At 46.1% G+C, this 18,915-nt stretch overlaps 1 protein-coding gene across 1 annotated transcript in view; it reads right to left on the reverse strand.

The window, feature by feature from the left end:
• Positions 1-18,915, reverse strand: part of TRAP1 (TNF receptor associated protein 1) — a 54,971-nt gene that overhangs the window by 16,600 nt on the left and 19,456 nt on the right. Inside the window, exons 2-8 of the mRNA XM_046666639.1 lie at positions 9,627-9,791; positions 8,679-8,761; positions 7,088-7,228; positions 4,612-4,683; positions 2,946-3,106; positions 1,600-1,709; positions 766-839 (exon numbers count right to left, since the gene is read on the reverse strand). Coding sequence (XP_046522595.1) covers positions 766-839; positions 1,600-1,709; positions 2,946-3,106; positions 4,612-4,683; positions 7,088-7,228; positions 8,679-8,761; positions 9,627-9,791 — 806 coding nt within the window. The remainder of the gene's footprint in view (positions 1-765; positions 840-1,599; positions 1,710-2,945; positions 3,107-4,611; positions 4,684-7,087; positions 7,229-8,678; positions 8,762-9,626; positions 9,792-18,915) is intronic.

Below are 18,915 nucleotides of genomic sequence, written 5' to 3' on the forward strand. Positions count from 1 at the left end.
CTTCAGTCCCATCCACTTCACTGCTGGGAGGTTGGGGGCGGGGGGTCCCAGAATGGAGGAATGGGGCCCCCCACCGAAGAGAGAGACACCAAAAGCTCTGGGAACAAGTGCCCCCTCCCTGGTACAATGTGTCAGGAAGGGCCAACCAGGAGGCAGGATTCGGATGTGCCTGTAAGAGATTGTGAACACTAGCCACCAACTGGTGAATGAATAAAGACACACGATCTAGCCACATGATGAAGTATTAGCATAAAAAGGAATGAGCAGTGACACATGCTACAACATGGATGAACCTCGAAAACATTATAAGAAGCCAGATACAAAAGGCCACATGGTGTATAATTCCATTTATATGAAATGTCTAGAATAGGCAAATCCACAGAGACAAAAGTAGACAAGGGGTTGCCAGGGACCGAGGGGAGGGGTTTGGGGAGTGACTGCTAACAGGTGCAGGGATTTTTTTGGAATGACAAAAATGTTCTAGAACTGACTGTGGTGATGGCTGCCTGACTCTGTGAATACACTAAGGACCTGCACTGTGTACTGTAAAGGGGTGAACTATAGGGTATGTGAGTTACACCTGGGGCATGTGGATGGGCTGCAGAGGGTGGACCCAGCCTGCACCCATGGATACTGCCTCTCCACAAACACCTTGTGCTGGAATCTTGACAGCATCACCCAGTCCGACCTCTGCCTGTCCAGCCCCAAAACGTACCAACTGCTCTCCACGGCTGCCCAAGCCCTTCAGGCAGCTGAGGGTCTCACCTGCAAAGTATTAAGGCGCCTTCCGTTAAGGTACAAGGGGAAGCTGACAAAGTTACTGTACTTTGTCACCACATCTGGAAGAGATAAAAGAAAAACAACAACGAATATAGGAAGCTTCTGGAGATGAGAGCTCTGGAAGTTGTGGCAGGGGTGACACAGCATGCTGGGGAGGGCTGGTCAGTGCCATGCCCATGTCACAGGTGGGAAGCCACGGCACAGCAGGGACACCAGCCTGCCTGGCACAAGTGAGCAGAACTTATACCAGGACCAGATGTCTCGAGGCCCAGGCCACTGTGAGACCACGAACCTTCTTAGTGGCACAAACATGGTTTTATGAGCTAACAGTGGACCCTGGAAAGCACTCAGATAAGCATTTAGTAAGACTGGGACAGAGAAAACCACCACACAGATGTGCCCGCTCTGGGTCTTGGTGAAGCCTGGGCTCAGGCTGGCCAGGTGGGTGAGCCAGCAACATCTCATGACACAGGCAGGACGAGGAAAGGACTGTGCACAAGCACCAAGTGCACTGAAGACAAGGCATTGCTCCAAGCAGGGAAGAAGAGAGACCACAGCCTGACTATGCCAGCCATCAGGAAGCCTCGCCTCACCTCTCGGTGCCACACACAGAGCCAGCAGGGATTCTGTCCTAGGTGGGCCTGGGCAGCCAACCCCAGGAAGCCCACCCGACTCCACTCCATTCTACCCTGCCGTCCTGGAGCTGCTCAGCACCCCTTGCTCTGCCCCTGCATCCTCCACATGCTCCCACCCAGACAGCAGGAGGTGCCTCGCTGATCCGGTGCCACCACACAGAAGACCCCAGAGGCTCCCACTCACCTCGAACCCGGGCCTCGCTGGCGAACTCTCTGCTGTCTGACTTGAGGTGGATGATGATTTTGGTCCCAGTTCTAACGCCCGAGGCTTCAGCGATTTCAAACATCCCAGAACTAAGATGCAGGGGGGAAAAAAAGCCAGTGCCACACATCACTGCTGCCAAACCCCACGCGGCAGGTGCAGTCACTCTTCCTTGGGATTTTCATAAGCAGAGCCCAAACCAACACGGAGAGTGGGAAGCCAGAGTGCCACCATTTCTGAACCCAGCCAAACCCCCAGGCCACCAAATTTCCATCAGAGACAGTGGCTGCTGTGATAGGGTTGGGGCTCTCCCGCTTCCTTAACACGTCCCCTCCCCCTCACAAACACAACCTCTCAGTCTTTGTGTTCCCCTGAAGCAGGCCCAGTGCTGCACCAGACACTGGGAGGAAATACGCAAGAGGCACGGAGTCCGGCCCTCACTCCCGTGTTAACTCTGTACATTTCTGAACCTCTGGCAGAGGCCAAGCGCCTCCTTACAAGAGCAGAGACACCACTTCAGAAGTACAAGAGGAGGGGATGCACCCCCAACAGGGGAGTGTTGGTACCTTGGCCCACGTTTACTCCAAGCACTGCTTTCATGGAGTCAGAGAAACCTTAGTTTTGACGGAGGGAGAGAGCTGTGATCTGGCCGGGCCTCCTCAACCCATGAGCTGCTAGAACCGCAGTGGCAGACAGGAGACTTGTTGGGAAAGCGGGATTCAGAGCTGAAGCTTTGGGGCCTACCGAAGCTAGTTCTTAAATTTGGCTAAGGTACCATTCTCCTCAAATATAGTCTCAGGATTTTCCTGGAACATCTACCTGACCACCCTGTGAGACACTGCCTGCGGAACACACTAGAACAAACCAAGCTTCTCTGAGAGGGAACTCCTCGGCCAGCTGGCAGGGGAAGTGGGGGCAGAAACTCCAGCGCCTGGAGGACTCAGGAATGAGCTCCACAGAACAAAGTCCAGGGAGACCACGCTGTGCAAGGGGGCACCCGGGAAACAGATGGTCCTAAAGCCGAACCACCGACAAAAGAGCCCCACCTGGGGGGCGTCCACGCTTCAGAGCACAAATACTGGAGCCCAATGAAAGGGGCGCCAGAGAGACAGCACAGGCCATCGGGAGCAGAAAGACTGGCTCCCCAAAGTGTGAGGTTCAGGCTGCGCAGGCTTCGTGCAGAAAGCCCAGCAGGGTCCGTCGGCATTGTGAGGAGGCTAGCTTTCCAAACCAAGTGGTAATGCTCCAGCTGAATCCCACCCTGCACATCACATGACACCTGGCTGCAGTGGTCCCCGGGCATGGGGACACTCCCTGCTCTCACTTACCCATCTGAAAGCCACTGGTAACCACGGCTGTCTGCGCCTGCAGAGCGGGAATAGACCTCAACTCTGTCAGCCACCATGAAAGCTGAGTAGAAACCCACTCCAAACTGACCGATGATCTTGCTGCTGGCCTCAGCCTGATTCTGCAGCGCATCCAGAAAGGCCTGTGGTGGCGAAGGAGAGAGGGTATCCCCATCCCCAGAGAGAACTGACATTTGTGACTCCCCATGTTCGTTCCTCCAGGACGAGCTAAGATCTCATTTAATCCTCAAGACAACCACACTAAGTACTTTTTCACTGATTTTTACACACAGAGAACTAATGCACAGAGCGGTGAAGTAACTTGTCCGAAGACCCCGAGCTGGGCAGCAATGGGGCTGGGTCTATATTTGACTCAGAGCCCATAAGCCTGCCCGTCACACCCCCGGGGCGTGGGGACATGGCAGCCTGAGTGAGTTCACGCACCTGCCCTGCAGGAAGGAGCGGAGCGACAGCTTCCTGGCTGTGGTGGCCCCTAAAGTCCAGCAGGTGAAGGGAGGAGACTCCTAAACGTGTCTCCTAGATTCTAAGCTTCATGGGAAACCAGGACATACCAAGTACATGCTTTTGTAGAGTATCACAAGGCACTTAATTATTATAACTCGTGATCAAAGTTCCTAAGATTAAAAATGAAGTAAAATGCACACATTCATTGCTATGAACGCTGTGCAACAAACGTTCTGCAACGATGGAAATGCTCCGGATGGTCCAATACCACAGCTGCTGACCACATTTGGCTATTTGGCACTCGAACTGTGGCTAGTGCAGCCAAGGAACTAACTTTAAAGTTTAGTTAACTTAAACTCAAACAGCCACGTGTAGCTAGTGGCTACTGTGCGACACAGCACAGACCTTCCTGGACAGAAATACAACCAAAAGTCTATCATGGGGAAAAATAACAGTCACGGTAAAGAAGATTTTTAAAAGTAGAAATTTCTATGAATCACTTTGGACCAACAACTAGACTATTTTCAAGCACTTGGTGTAAAGTGCCATTTTAGGCACCACTCAGGCCCAAAAAAACAACCAAACAAAAGCATTTGGTCACCAAGCAGGGGCAAAGGCAGCGGAGAGCCACTGGCATTTGTCTTGGGCTGGCACAGACGCTGCTGGAGGAGGACACCTGATGACCAATGCTTGCCTCCCCTCCGTAGGTTTCAGGTCACACGAACAACCAACCAGCCTGCAGACATCACAGGCCAAGCTTATTCTTGTGAACTGAGAGGAAGAAGGACGTTCATCTCTGACGACCCTCTCTGCCTCAAACCTATGCAGCTCAAGGAATTGCTGCAAAATGACTTGGAGAAAAGTGTCAGGAGGCAGCAGGGCATATTTCCAGACTCAGACTGATGGGTTTTGAACCTCGGGTAGCCAATTTCTAGCTATGGGCAAGGTACTCATTTCAGCCTTTCATCCATAAAATAAGACAAACTACCTCAGAGGTCCCTGTAACAATCTAATGAAATCACTTCATAGAGCCTTCCCACTGTGCCAACACAGAGCTTGCACCTGAGAACATTCCTACTGAACGCAGCTGGCGTCCAGAGCACGCTGGGACCTACTCTCTCCAGCCAGAGCCACCTTTCAAGGAGAGAGCCTCACACCTGAGGGGGCGCTATGGAGGGCTTACCTTTGACCCTGACCTGGCGATTGTTCCCAGGTTGGACACCAACTCTTCTTGTGTCATCCCGATGCCAGTGTCCTGAGGAGAGAGACACGCTAAGCACCAAAGCACCAGCACCTGGGGAGCTGGGATGACAGCCCCAGGGAGCAAGTGGCATCAATTACACTTGCCAGGCAGGGCCCACACGGTCATCAGAAAAGACTAATTCTAGTCCCATCAGCCAGGCCTCACTAGAGGACAGACATATAGATTGAAGAGGCAAAACAGAGTCCAGAAATAGAGCGGCACAGATAGTGTCACTTGATTTCTGACAAAGGTTCCAAGAGAATTCAGTGGGGAAAAGAAAAACAAATGTGCTGAAATGACTGGAGAGCCACACGCAAAAAACAAATCTCAACCCTTACCTTATACCAGACACAAAAGTGCACCACACACCTAAATGTAAGAGCTAAGACTGAAAACTTCTAGAAGAAAATATAGGAGAAAATCTTTATGACTTTGGAATAGGCAGAAATTTTTAGATAGGTCACAAACAGCACGAAGCATAAAAGAAAAAAGTGATAAACTGGACCTCATTAAAATTAAACACTTCTGCTTTTCAAAAGCCACCACTAAGAAAATAAAAAGGCAAGGCATAGACTGGGAGAAAATATTTACAAAACGTACATCTGATATAGGTCTCATATATAGAATATATAAACAATTCTTACAACTCAGTAAGACAATAAATAGACAATAAAAAGACAATAAAAATACAAAGACAATAAAAATACAAACAATAAAAGACAAACAACCTGATTAAAAATGAGCAAAAACTCTGAATAGACATTTCACAAAAAAGATATATAAATGGCAAAAAAAAAACCACATATGAAAAGATGCTCAATGCCATTAATCATTAGGGAAATGCAAATTAAAACCACAAGATACACTGCTCACCCACTACAACGGCTGAAATATGGCTGCAATAAAAAGGACTGACAATAACAAGTGTTGACGAGGACGTGCAGCAACTGGAATGCTCAGATGCTGCTAAGAGGAACGCAAAATGGGACGCCCACTTTGGAAAAGTCTGGCAGTTTCTTATAATCAGCCACTCGCCTTACGACCCAGCAAGCCCACTCCCAGATATTTACCCAAGAGAAACAAAACCACAGGTCCACACACAGACGTAACCTCAAGTGTTCACAGCAGCTTTATTCTTAACGCCCCCAAACAGAAAACAACCAAATGCTCATCAATTCACAAATGGAAAACAATCTGTGATCCATCCGTTCAGTAGAATACTTCTCAGTGATAAAAAGGAACAAACTGCGGATACACAGAGCAACATGGATGAATCTCAGAAGCATTATGCTAAGTGAAAGAAGTCAGACTCAGAAGACTACCAATCGTGTAGTTTTGTTCACATGAAATACTGGAAAATACAAAACCATAATGACAGAAAACAGATCAGTGGGTGCTAGGGGCTGGGAAGGGGGAGAGAATACTGGGGGTTATGATGTCATGACGGTAAGGGTGGTTACACGAATGTGTGCACATGTAACGTGTCAGTCAAAACTCACTGAACTGTACACCTAAACTTGGTGAATTCTATTATATGGGAATCATACCTCAGTAAAGCTTATTAAAACAACAACAGCAACAAAGCAAGGCACACACACACCCAGACCAGAGAGAATGAATGAACAGAGGGCACAAGAGACACCCCATAGCAAAGTCCTGCGCAGTGAACAGCTTTGCTGGCAGAGGCAGGAAGGCCAAAGGAGAAACGCCGTCAGAGCCCACTGAGGCGCGCCCTCCTCTTCCACAGACACGCACACGCCACCACTACCTGTGCCCCTGGGACGGCAGACCCTCAAGCAGCTGTCCTGGGAACATAATGTCCCTCAGGGCCACTGCCTGAGGAACCCTCTTTTGCCATTCTAACTTTTTGACCTTAAAGTTTTCAAAAGGTCATGATAGCTACCCAAAGTATGGCTTCGTCTAAGGCAAGACTGTAAATCCAAACAGTGAGATGCGATTAAAAATAGCACCACAAGATATTCAATAACATGGGGAAACATGCGCAACAATGGGAAAAGTATAGCTAGAAATATGTTCAGATATGTAAATAAATGCATGGACACCAAAAACCTAACTGGACATACGCTAAAATGTCCACAGTACTTATCTCTGAATGAGGAGGTGATTTTAAGTTTCCTTGTTTTCTACTTCTCTGTGTTTTCCAAATTTTCTATATTGAATGACTGTTATTTTTATAGTAAACTATACCAGTAAAGGGAAAAAAAAAGAGTTATTATAACAGTAAAGATGGTCAGCAGGTCACCTGGGGCCTAAGAGACAGAAGAAAAAGGCAGGCGCATTTCCTCTGTCCCACTGTGGTCCACGGGGCCTGCCCAGTCCCCTCTGTGACGAGCACTGGCACCAGCACTAGAGGCAGGGAGGCACATCACATGCCAGGACACTTAGGAGGAGGTACCTGGATCGTGATGGTGCCTTTCTCCGTGTCAGTCTGTAAGTGAATCTCCATTTCTGGCAGCGTTTGGCCTTCAGACACGAGCTTGTGACGCAGTTTTTCCAAGGCGTCGCTGGCATTGGAGATCAGCTCCCGTATAAACACCTACAGGAATCGAAATAAGATGCTAACACTGCAGGATCTATTTGGTTAGCAGCATCTGCAGCAACTGTTAAAAGTCAGGGGGAAAGTGCCACAGAATACCCAGTTTTTTAACCACAAAGACTTTCCACTTTATCCAAAGGCAGTTTCTCCAAGGCAGGTCACAAAATTTCAAGGCAGATCGCTTCTCCCTGACACAGCTTTATGGAGTAGACTCCACTGCTCCTTCTTGAAAATCAAGCCTGAAGTTAAGCGTCACTCTGTTAATGCAAACTTTAAGAAGAACTCTCTGAGAGACACTTCTTTCCCATCTCTTGCCCAGGGATAACAAAAGATCCCTCTAACATCTGTTTCTCCTGCTCCACGAAGACACCCTCTGGCTTCATTTAATCTAGTGGGGATTAGCAAAAGCCAGCCCTATATGTTCAGGAGAAAAAAGAGCCACAGGCCCAATGACCTACCAGTGTCTGCAAAGCACCTTTACCTCAAAGACCTTCCACTCACAGTGAGACGGAGCACACAGGTGAGGGCAAAGGGGTGGGGTGATCTGACCCTGAGAGAACAGAAGCTGGATGGCACAGGGACACTTAATATAGTATCTAACAGCACAAGACCTGGAAGTATTTCCTTAAAAGTCCCTTTAACTTTTGAATTTTGTGCTTTATCCTTCTTCAAAATTCTTCGAGGTTCTAGTAATAACGAGCATAGAAACCATGATGGCCTATTTTCACTCTACTTTTTCAATGGCCTGCCATCCTTAGATGAGTTTTATTTATTTATGTATTTATTTACTTATTTTCTGAGGAAGATTCACCCTGAGCTAACATCTATGACCATCTTCCTCCACTTTATATGTGGGTCACTGCCACAATGTGGCTGACGAGTGGTGTACGTCCACATCCAGGATCCGAACCTGCAAACCTGGGCCGCTGAAGCGGAGCACGCTGAGCTTAACCACTATGCCATGGGGCCAGTCCCACCTAGATGAGGAGTTTTAATTTCCTCAAAAAGGTCCTTGGTAGCTTCAACCTGCTCTACTCCACAAAGGGCCAGGGCATCTTCCTCCTCCAGCCCCAACACCCCAATAGACCATGGGTATGCCAGGTGATGGGCCAGGTGACAAGGTGAGTAAACAGAGAGCTTCAAGAAGTACATCGACAATGCCACAGAAATGGATCTCAGACAGGCCCCCAAGCCAATACCTGGGGGACTTCTAAATTACCAGCAAAATTCATTAATTCCAAGAGTCAACCTGGCTTAAAGAATCATCTGGATATATTTGTCCATGAAACCCAAACAAATTTTGGTAAAAATACTCTCACTGGTAGGTAGGATTGGGACTTGTCCAAATTTAATGCATTCTCGCAGCTAATACACTATCTGGCATTTCCCCAGAATAGTGTAAAGATAGTTTTGCCAGAAGAAACCTAAGCGTGATAAACAGGTACTGCACCTCTTTTTCTGAGTACAAGGAACGGGCAACAATGTCCAGAAGCTTCTTTGTCTCAGCCTGGAACTCGTGTTTGGAAACGGAACCTAGTAATGAATCACAGACAAACCAATAAAGTTTAATTTCTGTTTTCATGGAAGAATATGCTATGAAACATTCAAAAGAATGTTTAAGGTAACGAGTTTCAAACATTTTCCAAAAGAGTGAACAAAAAAGAAAGAAAGAAACCAAGTCTCTTGGGCTCTCGGGCAGGAGGTCTCGGGGCGGAACAAACCAAGTGGTTCCCTCCCTCTCCACAGAAAGGGCACAGGGAACTCTCCCCTACCTCCCACTGCTGAGGCCTGCACGCCTTGTGTCTGGGCTCCCTCAAGGGACTGTGTCTGGTCGTGAGAATCGGGGGCTCCAGCAACCAGACCCTGGATTCTATTCTTCCAAACAGTGGTTTCCAAATTAATTACTTAGAAAGCAAAGGAACAAGAAAACCTCACTTCTCTTCTTAACCTAAACCCCAAAGATTCTGTTGTTTCATGTGAAAGCCAGAAATGGACCCACTTGAAGACTGGCTCCAAAGACTGCCTCTCTCTCCTTCTCAGGAATGAAAGAACAACTCCAGAGCGCAGTCCTGTACTGGCAGGGCCAATACTGAGTTTGTGTCCTGCTCCATGATTGTTAGCAGATGTGCCATGAATCACCAGAGAAGGTGCCCTGCTGCAAACTCACGAGTAACCACCAGAGGGGGCAAGACACACCAGGATGGAGGTCAGAAGTTCCTTGTGAAGACAGAAATGGAGGGATGCATTGTTTTGGGGAACCCTCCCTCCAACCAAGACCCTCCTTCGCCTGAAGCAAGTGGGTGGCTCCATCAATCATTGATTCTACCTCAAAAACTGTCCCTCAGGAGCCAGCAACGAGCTAAGACTTCCCAGGCCCCAATGTGGCTGAACACAGTACCCTGCACGGTCTCTGTGCTGCTGATGATGGAGTGCAGGGGCTCCTCCTCCCGGTCCTCAGCAGCTTGTGAGCTGAACGGCCATCCAACATGGAAGTTCGAAGCCAGGCTGAGCCTGGGGCTCCTGAACTGGGCTGGGGTCCTCTGAGGACACACAACTGGTTTTCCTGAAAAGATACACACGCAGAAAGCACGAGAATGAATATGACATCAGAAACAGAATATCCTAATTTGTTCACTAACAGTCAGTCTCGCAGATACTAATGTGGAATTCTCTAAGGCAGGCTGTTGCTCAAAAGATCCAGTGTCACCCCGGAGAAATCAGAAGTGAATGAACACTGCACAGCTGGCTGATGTTTCAGCTTGAAGTTTCGGCAACAAATCTTCATCAGGTCAAATAGCAAGAAAGTATCAGAACTCAGAGGTAGAGCTGTGGGAGGCGGGCAGCGCCCTTCTGACACCACTTCCCACATATGCTCCCCGGTAAGATCTTGTACAAAACCCCCAAACTCAAACATGCCTCGATGCTCAAGTCCCTACAGGAGCTTGAATAACACTAGGCCAGCCTTCTTTACTGTGTAACTATCATGAAAAAACGGAGAAGAACTATCCTCTAAGAGGATCCAAATTTTCAAACATTAATATTCTGAAACAGACTCACCATCTTCTAAAGAATCATTGTTGATTATTTTCCTTTTTTGCCCAAAACTGTCAGAGTTTTAAAAAAATTAGTGTATTTAAAGACTGAAAAGCAGTGCATGATCTCTGTCCCCCGTAACCAGGAAGGGGCCTCACACTGTCTCGTGTTGGTTTTCTGTAACCTCCCCTCAGCACAGCAGACCAAGGAACTGCTGCGAGCACAGAAGGGAAACCCATCCATTTGACACTGCTGTCCCCAGCCTGCTGTGGTTGACAGACGCATCGTCTGCCTTCGGATGCTACAGAAGCGCATGCAGATACCTCCACACTAACCAGCAGGAACCAGTCCTTACTAGCGACCCCTCAGGACAGCATCACTCCCCCAACTCCAGGACCGGTGTCAGTCAGCAGGTGCTTCATGCCTGATGCTTTCAAGGATACAGGTCATACATGCAAGATACTCCATGTGAAGTCTAGATCTTAATGAACTATAGCTGCCTGTTAAGTATTACACGTGTGGAATGGACAGAATGATCTAGAACGTCCAGAAATAACTTGGAAGGTTTTAAAAATCAACATATCGACTTGACATTCCTATAAGGTATAAAAACTTTCCTTTTCTTTAAGCTTATTCCTGGATTTATAAATAACATGACATTAGCCTTTGCTTCTATGGAAAATAGCTTAAAAACATCTACCCCAATTCAGAAAATACTCAATTTCCAAACAGTCTAAACGTTTAATTCTCTGGGCCTAATTGCACTGTTCACTTTATCCATACAGTTAAAAACAAAACAGAAAACCTGGGGGATTTCTTCTGGAATTAAACGACATTTGGTTAGAGAGTTTAACGAACAGTCTGCACCAGGCCGGGGATCAAGTCCCTGCGCCCCTAGCCCATCCCCTACCCCAGGTGGAGAGCAACTGCAGGAGGGAACTTGGCCAGCAGACCGTGGGCAAGCTCCCACGCTGCCTCCCCACCCGGGGACAGCGCTCACAGACGCATCTGGAGACACAAGCAGGTCCCCACAGAAGTTGGGGACCCTGTACTTTAAAGCACTGCACGGCTTTGGGGAAGACATCAGTGAGACTGGAATAAGGAAAGATGTTTGAGGGAAGGGAGACCCGGGCTCAGCCTCAGGACGGGATCTGGATTAACTTCTCTGTGGAACACGATGACTCCAGAAGTACCGACAAGAGTGTAAGTTTGGGCCAGCAGATTCAGGAGGGATGAAGGAGTTCCTCCAGAAGAGAGATGAGTAGAAAGCCCAAGGATCACAGATTGACAGTGTTCTTGGCCACATCTCCACACGAGCGGGCTCCGCAAACACTGAAAGCATTTTAGAAATGTTCACACCTAATACTCCTCTTACTACGTTTCACTCAGCAGCCACTCCCTATTCCATGGCCACAGGAAAGGACAGAGGTGTGGTCTTCCAGAGTCTTCTTCCAGCAGTGACATGTAGGTAGCACTTATCACGGTCCCTGCCCCACCTCCAGCCACAAGGGTCTCCCCTGACTCTTCCGTCCACTCCCTTGTCCCCACACACCTCTGAGCTGGTCTCCCTGCTGCAGCGCTGTTTCCTCTGACCTGTCCCATAAATTTCTACACGCTAATCTTCTGACGCCAATTCCATCTTGCTATTTCCCCGATTTCGGAGGACCTACCCCTGAATGCAACCTCATCAACTCTAAATGCTTCCTTCAGCTGGTACTCCAGGCCCTCCACCAGACAGCCCCTTAAACGTCTGGAATCCCACCTCCTTCGGCCCCACCCAGCGGGTTTGCTGACGCCCCTCACGCCCCTCACACCCCCACCTGTATGGTCATCAACATTGGGGTGTCCCCATCCCCTCTCCCTACACCATCAAGCTCGGTCTTAGCACAGAGGGAGTGCTTTCTAAGTTCCTGTTCACAAGCCCCCAAAACATGAGATAACACATCACACCTTCAAGAAGAGATGCCGGGGCTGGCCTGGTGGCGCAGCGGTTAAGTACGCACGTTCCACTTCGGCAGCCTGGGGTTCGCCAGTTTGGATCCTGGGTGTGGACATGGCACCGCTTGTCAAGCCATGCTGTGGTAGGTGTCCCACATATAAAGTAGAGGAAGATGGGCACGGATGTTAGCTGAGGGCCAGTCTTCCTCAGCAAAAAGAGGAGGATTGGCAGCAGTTAGCTCAGGGCTAATCTTCCTCCAAAAAGAAAAAAAGAAAGAAGAGATGCTGGTCTTCTTCCTCGTTGGTAAATTTTACTCGATCCACTCCATTTGCACAAAGGCAGCAGAATGTACTGAACTGATGATCTATCCTCACTTCCTGTCCCACCCTTGCTCTGCTGACAAAGTCCTTTCCTCACATGTGTCTTTTGAGCCCTCGGAAAAGAACAGGTTGCATCCCCTCATTGTTTCTCTCAGCTAAAAACCATCCCCCTCCAGATGGAAACCAGAAATCATGTAAGTCTAAACTCTGAGGCTAAGAGCTTTCAGTATTTTGAGACCTCCATAAACTACCTGTTCTAAACCTGCCCCTAGATGTCTGATTGATGGCCAGCATACTTTTTTACTTCCAATCTTCCATGTATAAGTATTTTAATCAAGAACACATCTTAGAAATCATTCTGAATTAGTACCTACAGAGTTGCTTATTCTTTTTAACAAACTCCTAATATCCCATTTGAATGGCTCTAAGTATTTAACTAGTGCTCAATTGATGGATGTTTAAACCGCTTCCAGTCTTGTGCTGTTTAAAAACAATACTCCAAAGTGCTAAAGAGTTATCTACTGCATGTTTCCTTCATGAAGAAAGACAGGGATACAGGAAAATATCCATGTTTCTGCTCATTTGTGCAAAAGAAACACAGGAAGTATAAACCAGAAACTAATGAGATTGTGCATTCGCTTCCTAGGGCTACTGTAACAAAGGACCACAAACTGGGCGGCTGCAAACAAGAGGAATTTATTCTCTCACAGTTTTGGGGGCCAGAAGTCCAAAATCAAGGTGTTGGCAGAGCTGGTTCCTTCCGGAAGCTCTAGGGGAGTCCATCCACACCTCTCTCCTGGCCTCTGTTGGTGTCAGCAATAGCTGGCACTCCTTGGCTTGTAGCTGCCTCACTCCAATCTCGGCCTCTGTCATCACACCACCTTCTCTTCCCTGTGTGTGTCTCCTCCGTGTCCAAATTTCTATCTTCTTATAAAACACCAGTTACACTGGATCTGGTGCTCATTCCAATCCAAGATGACCTGCTCTTATTACATCTACAATGGCTCTATTTCCAAATAAGGTCACATTCACAGGTACCAGAAGTGAGGACTTAGACATATCTTTTTGGGGCACACAATTCAAAACATAAGAAACTGGTGGCCTACAAAGGGTGTGTGTTAGTTTCCTGGGGCTGTCACGGCAAAGCCCCATAGACTGGGCTACTTACACAACAGAACTGTATCATCTCACAGGTCTGGAGGCTAAAAGTCCAAGATCAAAGCATTGGCAGGGCTGGTTTCTTCTGAAGCTGCGAGGAAAACTCTGCTGTGTTCCTCTCCCCCGGCTTCTGTGGCCTCAGGCGCTCCGCAGCTTGTAGACGGCCGTCTCCTCCCTGTATCTTCACGTCTTCCCTCTGTGCGTGTCTGTCTCTGTGTCCAAATTTCCCCTTTTTAGAAGGACCCAGTCAAACTGGATTAGGGTCCACTCTAACGACCTCATCTTAACTTGATCATCTGCAAAGACCCTGTTTCCAAATAAGGTCACATCACAGGTGCTGTGTGTTAGGATTTCAACATCTTTTGGGGGACACAATTCAACCCATAACGAGTACGTAGGAACAGTGGAAAGAATGGGGGATTGGGGACGGGGTAGCAGAGCTGAGGGGAATGTGACGTTCTGAGGATACCTTATTGCACATCTCTGACTCTTCGAACCATGGTAATGTTTCACATATGCAAAAAGTAAATAATTAAGAACAACCAGGGTGTGTCAGGAACATAAAAAAATACAAACAGCAACAAATGTGCATAACTGTATCACAAACACGACCACCCTGAAAGACGACAAGAACCTAAGTAACTTCAGAAAATGGTCTTTGACTGTAAAGCTAACCTCCAAAAGAACTGCATGCAACTATTGTAGCACAACTGTGAGCGATTCCAATCGCTTTATGTATATCCTAAGATCAAGCAAGTAAGTACATTGTGGATCCCAAGTCAGGAGAAAGGAATAACAAATAAGCAAAGTGGGAGGCAGGACGAACCCTGTGGTGCTGCGCTGGAATCAGAGACATCAGTATGAACTCGAGAATTTTCAGATCTATAGACATCAAACATAGAAGGGAATACCGACATGCGTCACTGTGTGGGTGAGTACACACTATCCACTGACAGGCCTAGAAGCAATGACACTCCAGTAGCAATGAGTACACCTGGCACCAGGGAAAGCGACGAGCCCAGAACTGTCCACTTGAAAGGCCCATGTTCCAGGGGACATCTTGGTCCTGGGCAAACGAGTGGGTGGTCCTCCTTCTTGGCACCCAGAGCTTGGTTTGTAAACACTGTTCTCCAATGAAAGGAACCAGGGCCACTGGAGAACATACAAGATGAGCCTCAATACCTTGTGGCGCCAGACAGTGATGAAGGACTCAGAAAGGAGAGGGGCACCAAGAGGACAGGCTCAAACCAGAAGGTTCTCCCAATGGTAAAATCTAGGACAATCTGAGCAATGAGATAATGACAGCAATGGATTGTAAACTGGCGAATCAAATAAATATCTATTAGTCCATACAAATGGGGAGATGGAAGGACCTCTTCCTTACGGCAGAATTACAGTTTATAAATGTACAAGGAATGATGGAACTAGACAATCACCATCAGGCAAGCACAGTAGTAATCGTGACAGGTATAAACTGTTGATGGATGTTGAAACGTCCACCAGAAACAGAATATTTGCATAATCTCAAAGTATCCCCCACAAGATACTGATTTTAAAGAGAAAAACAGTAGTTTACCCTGGAGAAAGTGGCAGATACCCCTTAACTAAGTGACCACAGTCACCATCCTCAAGAATAAGATGTGTCAACATCCTGCCACTCCTCGTGAGGTGAGAGGGCACAGCCTCCCTTCTGTTGTGTTCTTGCCAAAAACGCATCTCAATCTAATCAGAAGGAAAGAGCAGACAAACCCTAATTAAGGGACATCCTATAAAATAACTGGCCAGTACTCTTCCAAAGCGTCAAGGTCCTGCAGGAAAAACACAGACTGAGGAACCATCACTGAATGGAGGAGACACAACCACCAAGAGCAATGTAGGGTCCTGGACCAGAAAAAGGACAGCAATGGGAAACTGGCTAAACAAGTAAGACTGGCAGAATACTTAGTAATGTATCGATGTTATTTCAGTTTTCAATAATTGTACCATGGTTATGTAAGATATTAATAGTAGTGGAAACAAAGTGAAGGGGAAGGGAACCCTGTGTACTATTTTTGTACATCTCTGTAAAGGATGAAATTACTTCAAAATAAAATGTTTCAAAACAAAAAATAGCACTCTAAGGAATATTCTTGTACATAAGTCATTTCATTTACCCACGAGGATGCATCCTAATATATATATCTAGAAGTGGAATTACTAGGTTCAAGGTTATATCCAGGTTAAAACTGTGGTTGATGTTGTCAAGTCACCCTCCAGAGAAACTGTATCAGTTTACATTCCCATCAGCAACATAAGAGAGTGCAGATCACCCCACACTCCTGCCAAGACCAAGATGGTACTGTTATGAAACTTTGGGATCTTTGCCTATGGATCAGGTAAAAATTTTACTGTAGTGTTCATTTACATTTCTCTTATTACGAGCAAGATGGAGCATCTATCCATATTTTAAAATATTCTCTATTTCCTTTTTTGTTAATGGACTGTTGATATCCTCTGATTATTTTTCTACTACATTTCCATCTTTCTCTCATTGATTTGTAAGAGCTCTTTATATATTAAGGAAATTAGTCTTTTATTTTTACAGGCCTTCCTCACTCCAAGATGAAACACAATTTTTTCATATTTTATTTTTTCTATTCCTTTTGTCTTTTTCCCACTTAATACTCAGAATACTTTTGAAAGGATTTAATATATTGTTTATCATGGGAGCAATATAAGTCCTCATAGTCAGGAAAATGGAAAAAATAAGCAATCCATATTTCAAACCAGGACTTGAAGACTTTCCATCATAATTCCAAGATTACATTAATAAACAGTGCTATTAAGAGTAGGTTTGATTTCAGGTAACTGAACTTTCTACACTGACTTTCAAGAATAAACCAATAGCTCAATAAATCTGCCTGACCCAGAAACAAACACAGTATCAGCATGGTATCTGTCTTCATGTTTCCCCCATACCCTATGGGAAAAACCACAAACCTCAGTGTGAGGCTACAATGTCTAAGTGTTAATCTATTTGGTGGTTTGGGGTCGCACAAAATAGGAAGCACTAATAGTTTGAATCTGACACCACACACGCGTGTGCGCACGCACCAGTCCTCATGCTCCTTCCTCTACCTACAACCACATCCCTTCTTTCTACCTAAATGCTTCAGGACCCAGCATGAAACCCTCTCTTCCCTCAGGCCTCCCCATTCCCTGAAGCTTGCAATAATCTCTCCCTACTATGAATTCAGATCATTTATTTTCTATGCTGCTCACTTAAAACTGCTGTTATAAGCCAGTTTGTGGCATTTCTTCTACTATTAACTTTTTCTTAACGCATAACTTATCTCACCAAATTAGGGCCGGAACAAGCTTATATGTCTCAGTATCAAATTCTCTGAAGGCAAGAACATCCATATTTCTTGGTATGCCAAAGAATCTAGTGGGGAGGCAGCTCTTTTTACAATCATGAAACTTTTTATCAACATAAACATCACCATGCTCAAGCTGAAGCACACTCGGTCAGCCAGTGGACGGCACAGCGGTCCTACAGGCCATTTTTTGACAAGTAAGCAGGAATTGAAAATACGACTGCCTACAGGGGCCACCAAGTAAGGCAAATGAGTCAAAACACACTGGGTAGGTTCTTTTGCTTTTCCTTTAATCACCCATCTTTCCCATATATCAGCCCTAGTTCTTACTACAGTTTCACTTCAACTGCATCTTCAGTTACGCACTACAGATACAGACACACTTAATATTTTAAGCTGTGAGAAGTATGCTGATTGCTTCTCTGGAATTACATATCCCAAACAGACAATCTCCCATTTTACCAAGCGTTATACAGGTAAGAACTATTTTACTTTTCGTCTTAACTCTCCTACCCAGAGGTTACTTCCTGTATGGCTGAGGTATAGTCTACCAACCAAACCTTCTGTGGATAACAACCATGAACTTAGGAACAACAACAAAGAGGCCATCTGAAGGCTCTGGACAATCAACAAAAGCAGCCAGATGCTGGAGGAGAGTCAACAACAGGAAGGAGGGAACAGCACAGAACGAAGGCAGGCTCAGTGAAGCATGGCTACAACTCCAAGAGAAAACATACACTATGTGCACTTTTTCTGGCCTGAAGAACCAGAAGAGAGATTGGGGTAACCATAGAAGCTGAAAAGTAAAGGAGAATCCCAGAAAGGAGAAAGTCAGAGAAAGGGAGTCCCAAATTCTGTGAATAAATTCTTCTAAGTCTCTGGCCAACCCCCTGAACCACACACATGTGGGGCAAACTGCAAGCAGCCCCACTAAGATAAAAGAACTGAACTGCTGCCTAAGAGAAAGGGCTTGCAGCGGGGGTCCAATCAGGTTAACAGCCCACCTAAAAACAACAACTCTTCAGTGGAATATAACAGAATCCAGAGACTCCGCAAGGTAATATTCACAATGTCCAGGGTAGAATAAAAAGTTACCTGACATACGGGGAAACAGGAAAATGTGACCCTGCTCAAGAGAAATGTCAATCAATGGAGACGAGTGGCAGGAAGATCCTCATGCTGGAATCAGAAAACAAGGGTTTTAAAACAGGCATTATAAAAATGCTATACGACATGAAGTAAAATGTAGTCAAAATGAAAGCAAAGATGGAAAATCTCAGAGACATAAACCACAATAGAAGAAGCAAGTGAAAACTGTAACTACAAAAAATACAGCATCTGAAATTTAAAAATTAACTGCAAGGCTTCATAACTGACCGGAGACCTCAGAGCAAAGTCTGTGAACTTGAAAATAGGTCTATAGAAATTATTCGATGTGAAACAGAAAAAAAAAGATTAAAAATAAACAGGGTCTCAAGCAAATCTGAGACAAGAGAAAAAACTTTAACATACATGTAATTGGAGTCCTAGAAGGAGAAGAGAATGAGAATGTAGCAGAAAAAATATTGAAGAAATGACTGAAAACGTTTCCTAAAGATGGTTAAAAACAATTTACAGATTCAAAAAGCTCAATGAACCACCAGCAGGATAAATTCAAAGAAAAAATCTAGGCACATCACAGTCAAACTGCTGAAAACCAAATTGCTGTATAAAAAGAATATCTTAGAAGCAGCCAGAGAAAACACCACATTACACAGGAGAAAAATAATCTGAATGACAGCTAAGTTTTCACCAGAAATAATGGAGGTTGGAAGACAATGGTACAACATCTTCACCGCAATGAAACAAATCTACAGTTCTTCATGCTGAATGCAAATGATA

This window comes from Equus quagga, chromosome 7 (assembly GCF_021613505.1).
Source record: "Equus quagga isolate Etosha38 chromosome 7, UCLA_HA_Equagga_1.0, whole genome shotgun sequence".
Lineage (NCBI taxonomy): Eukaryota > Metazoa > Chordata > Mammalia > Perissodactyla > Equidae > Equus > Equus quagga.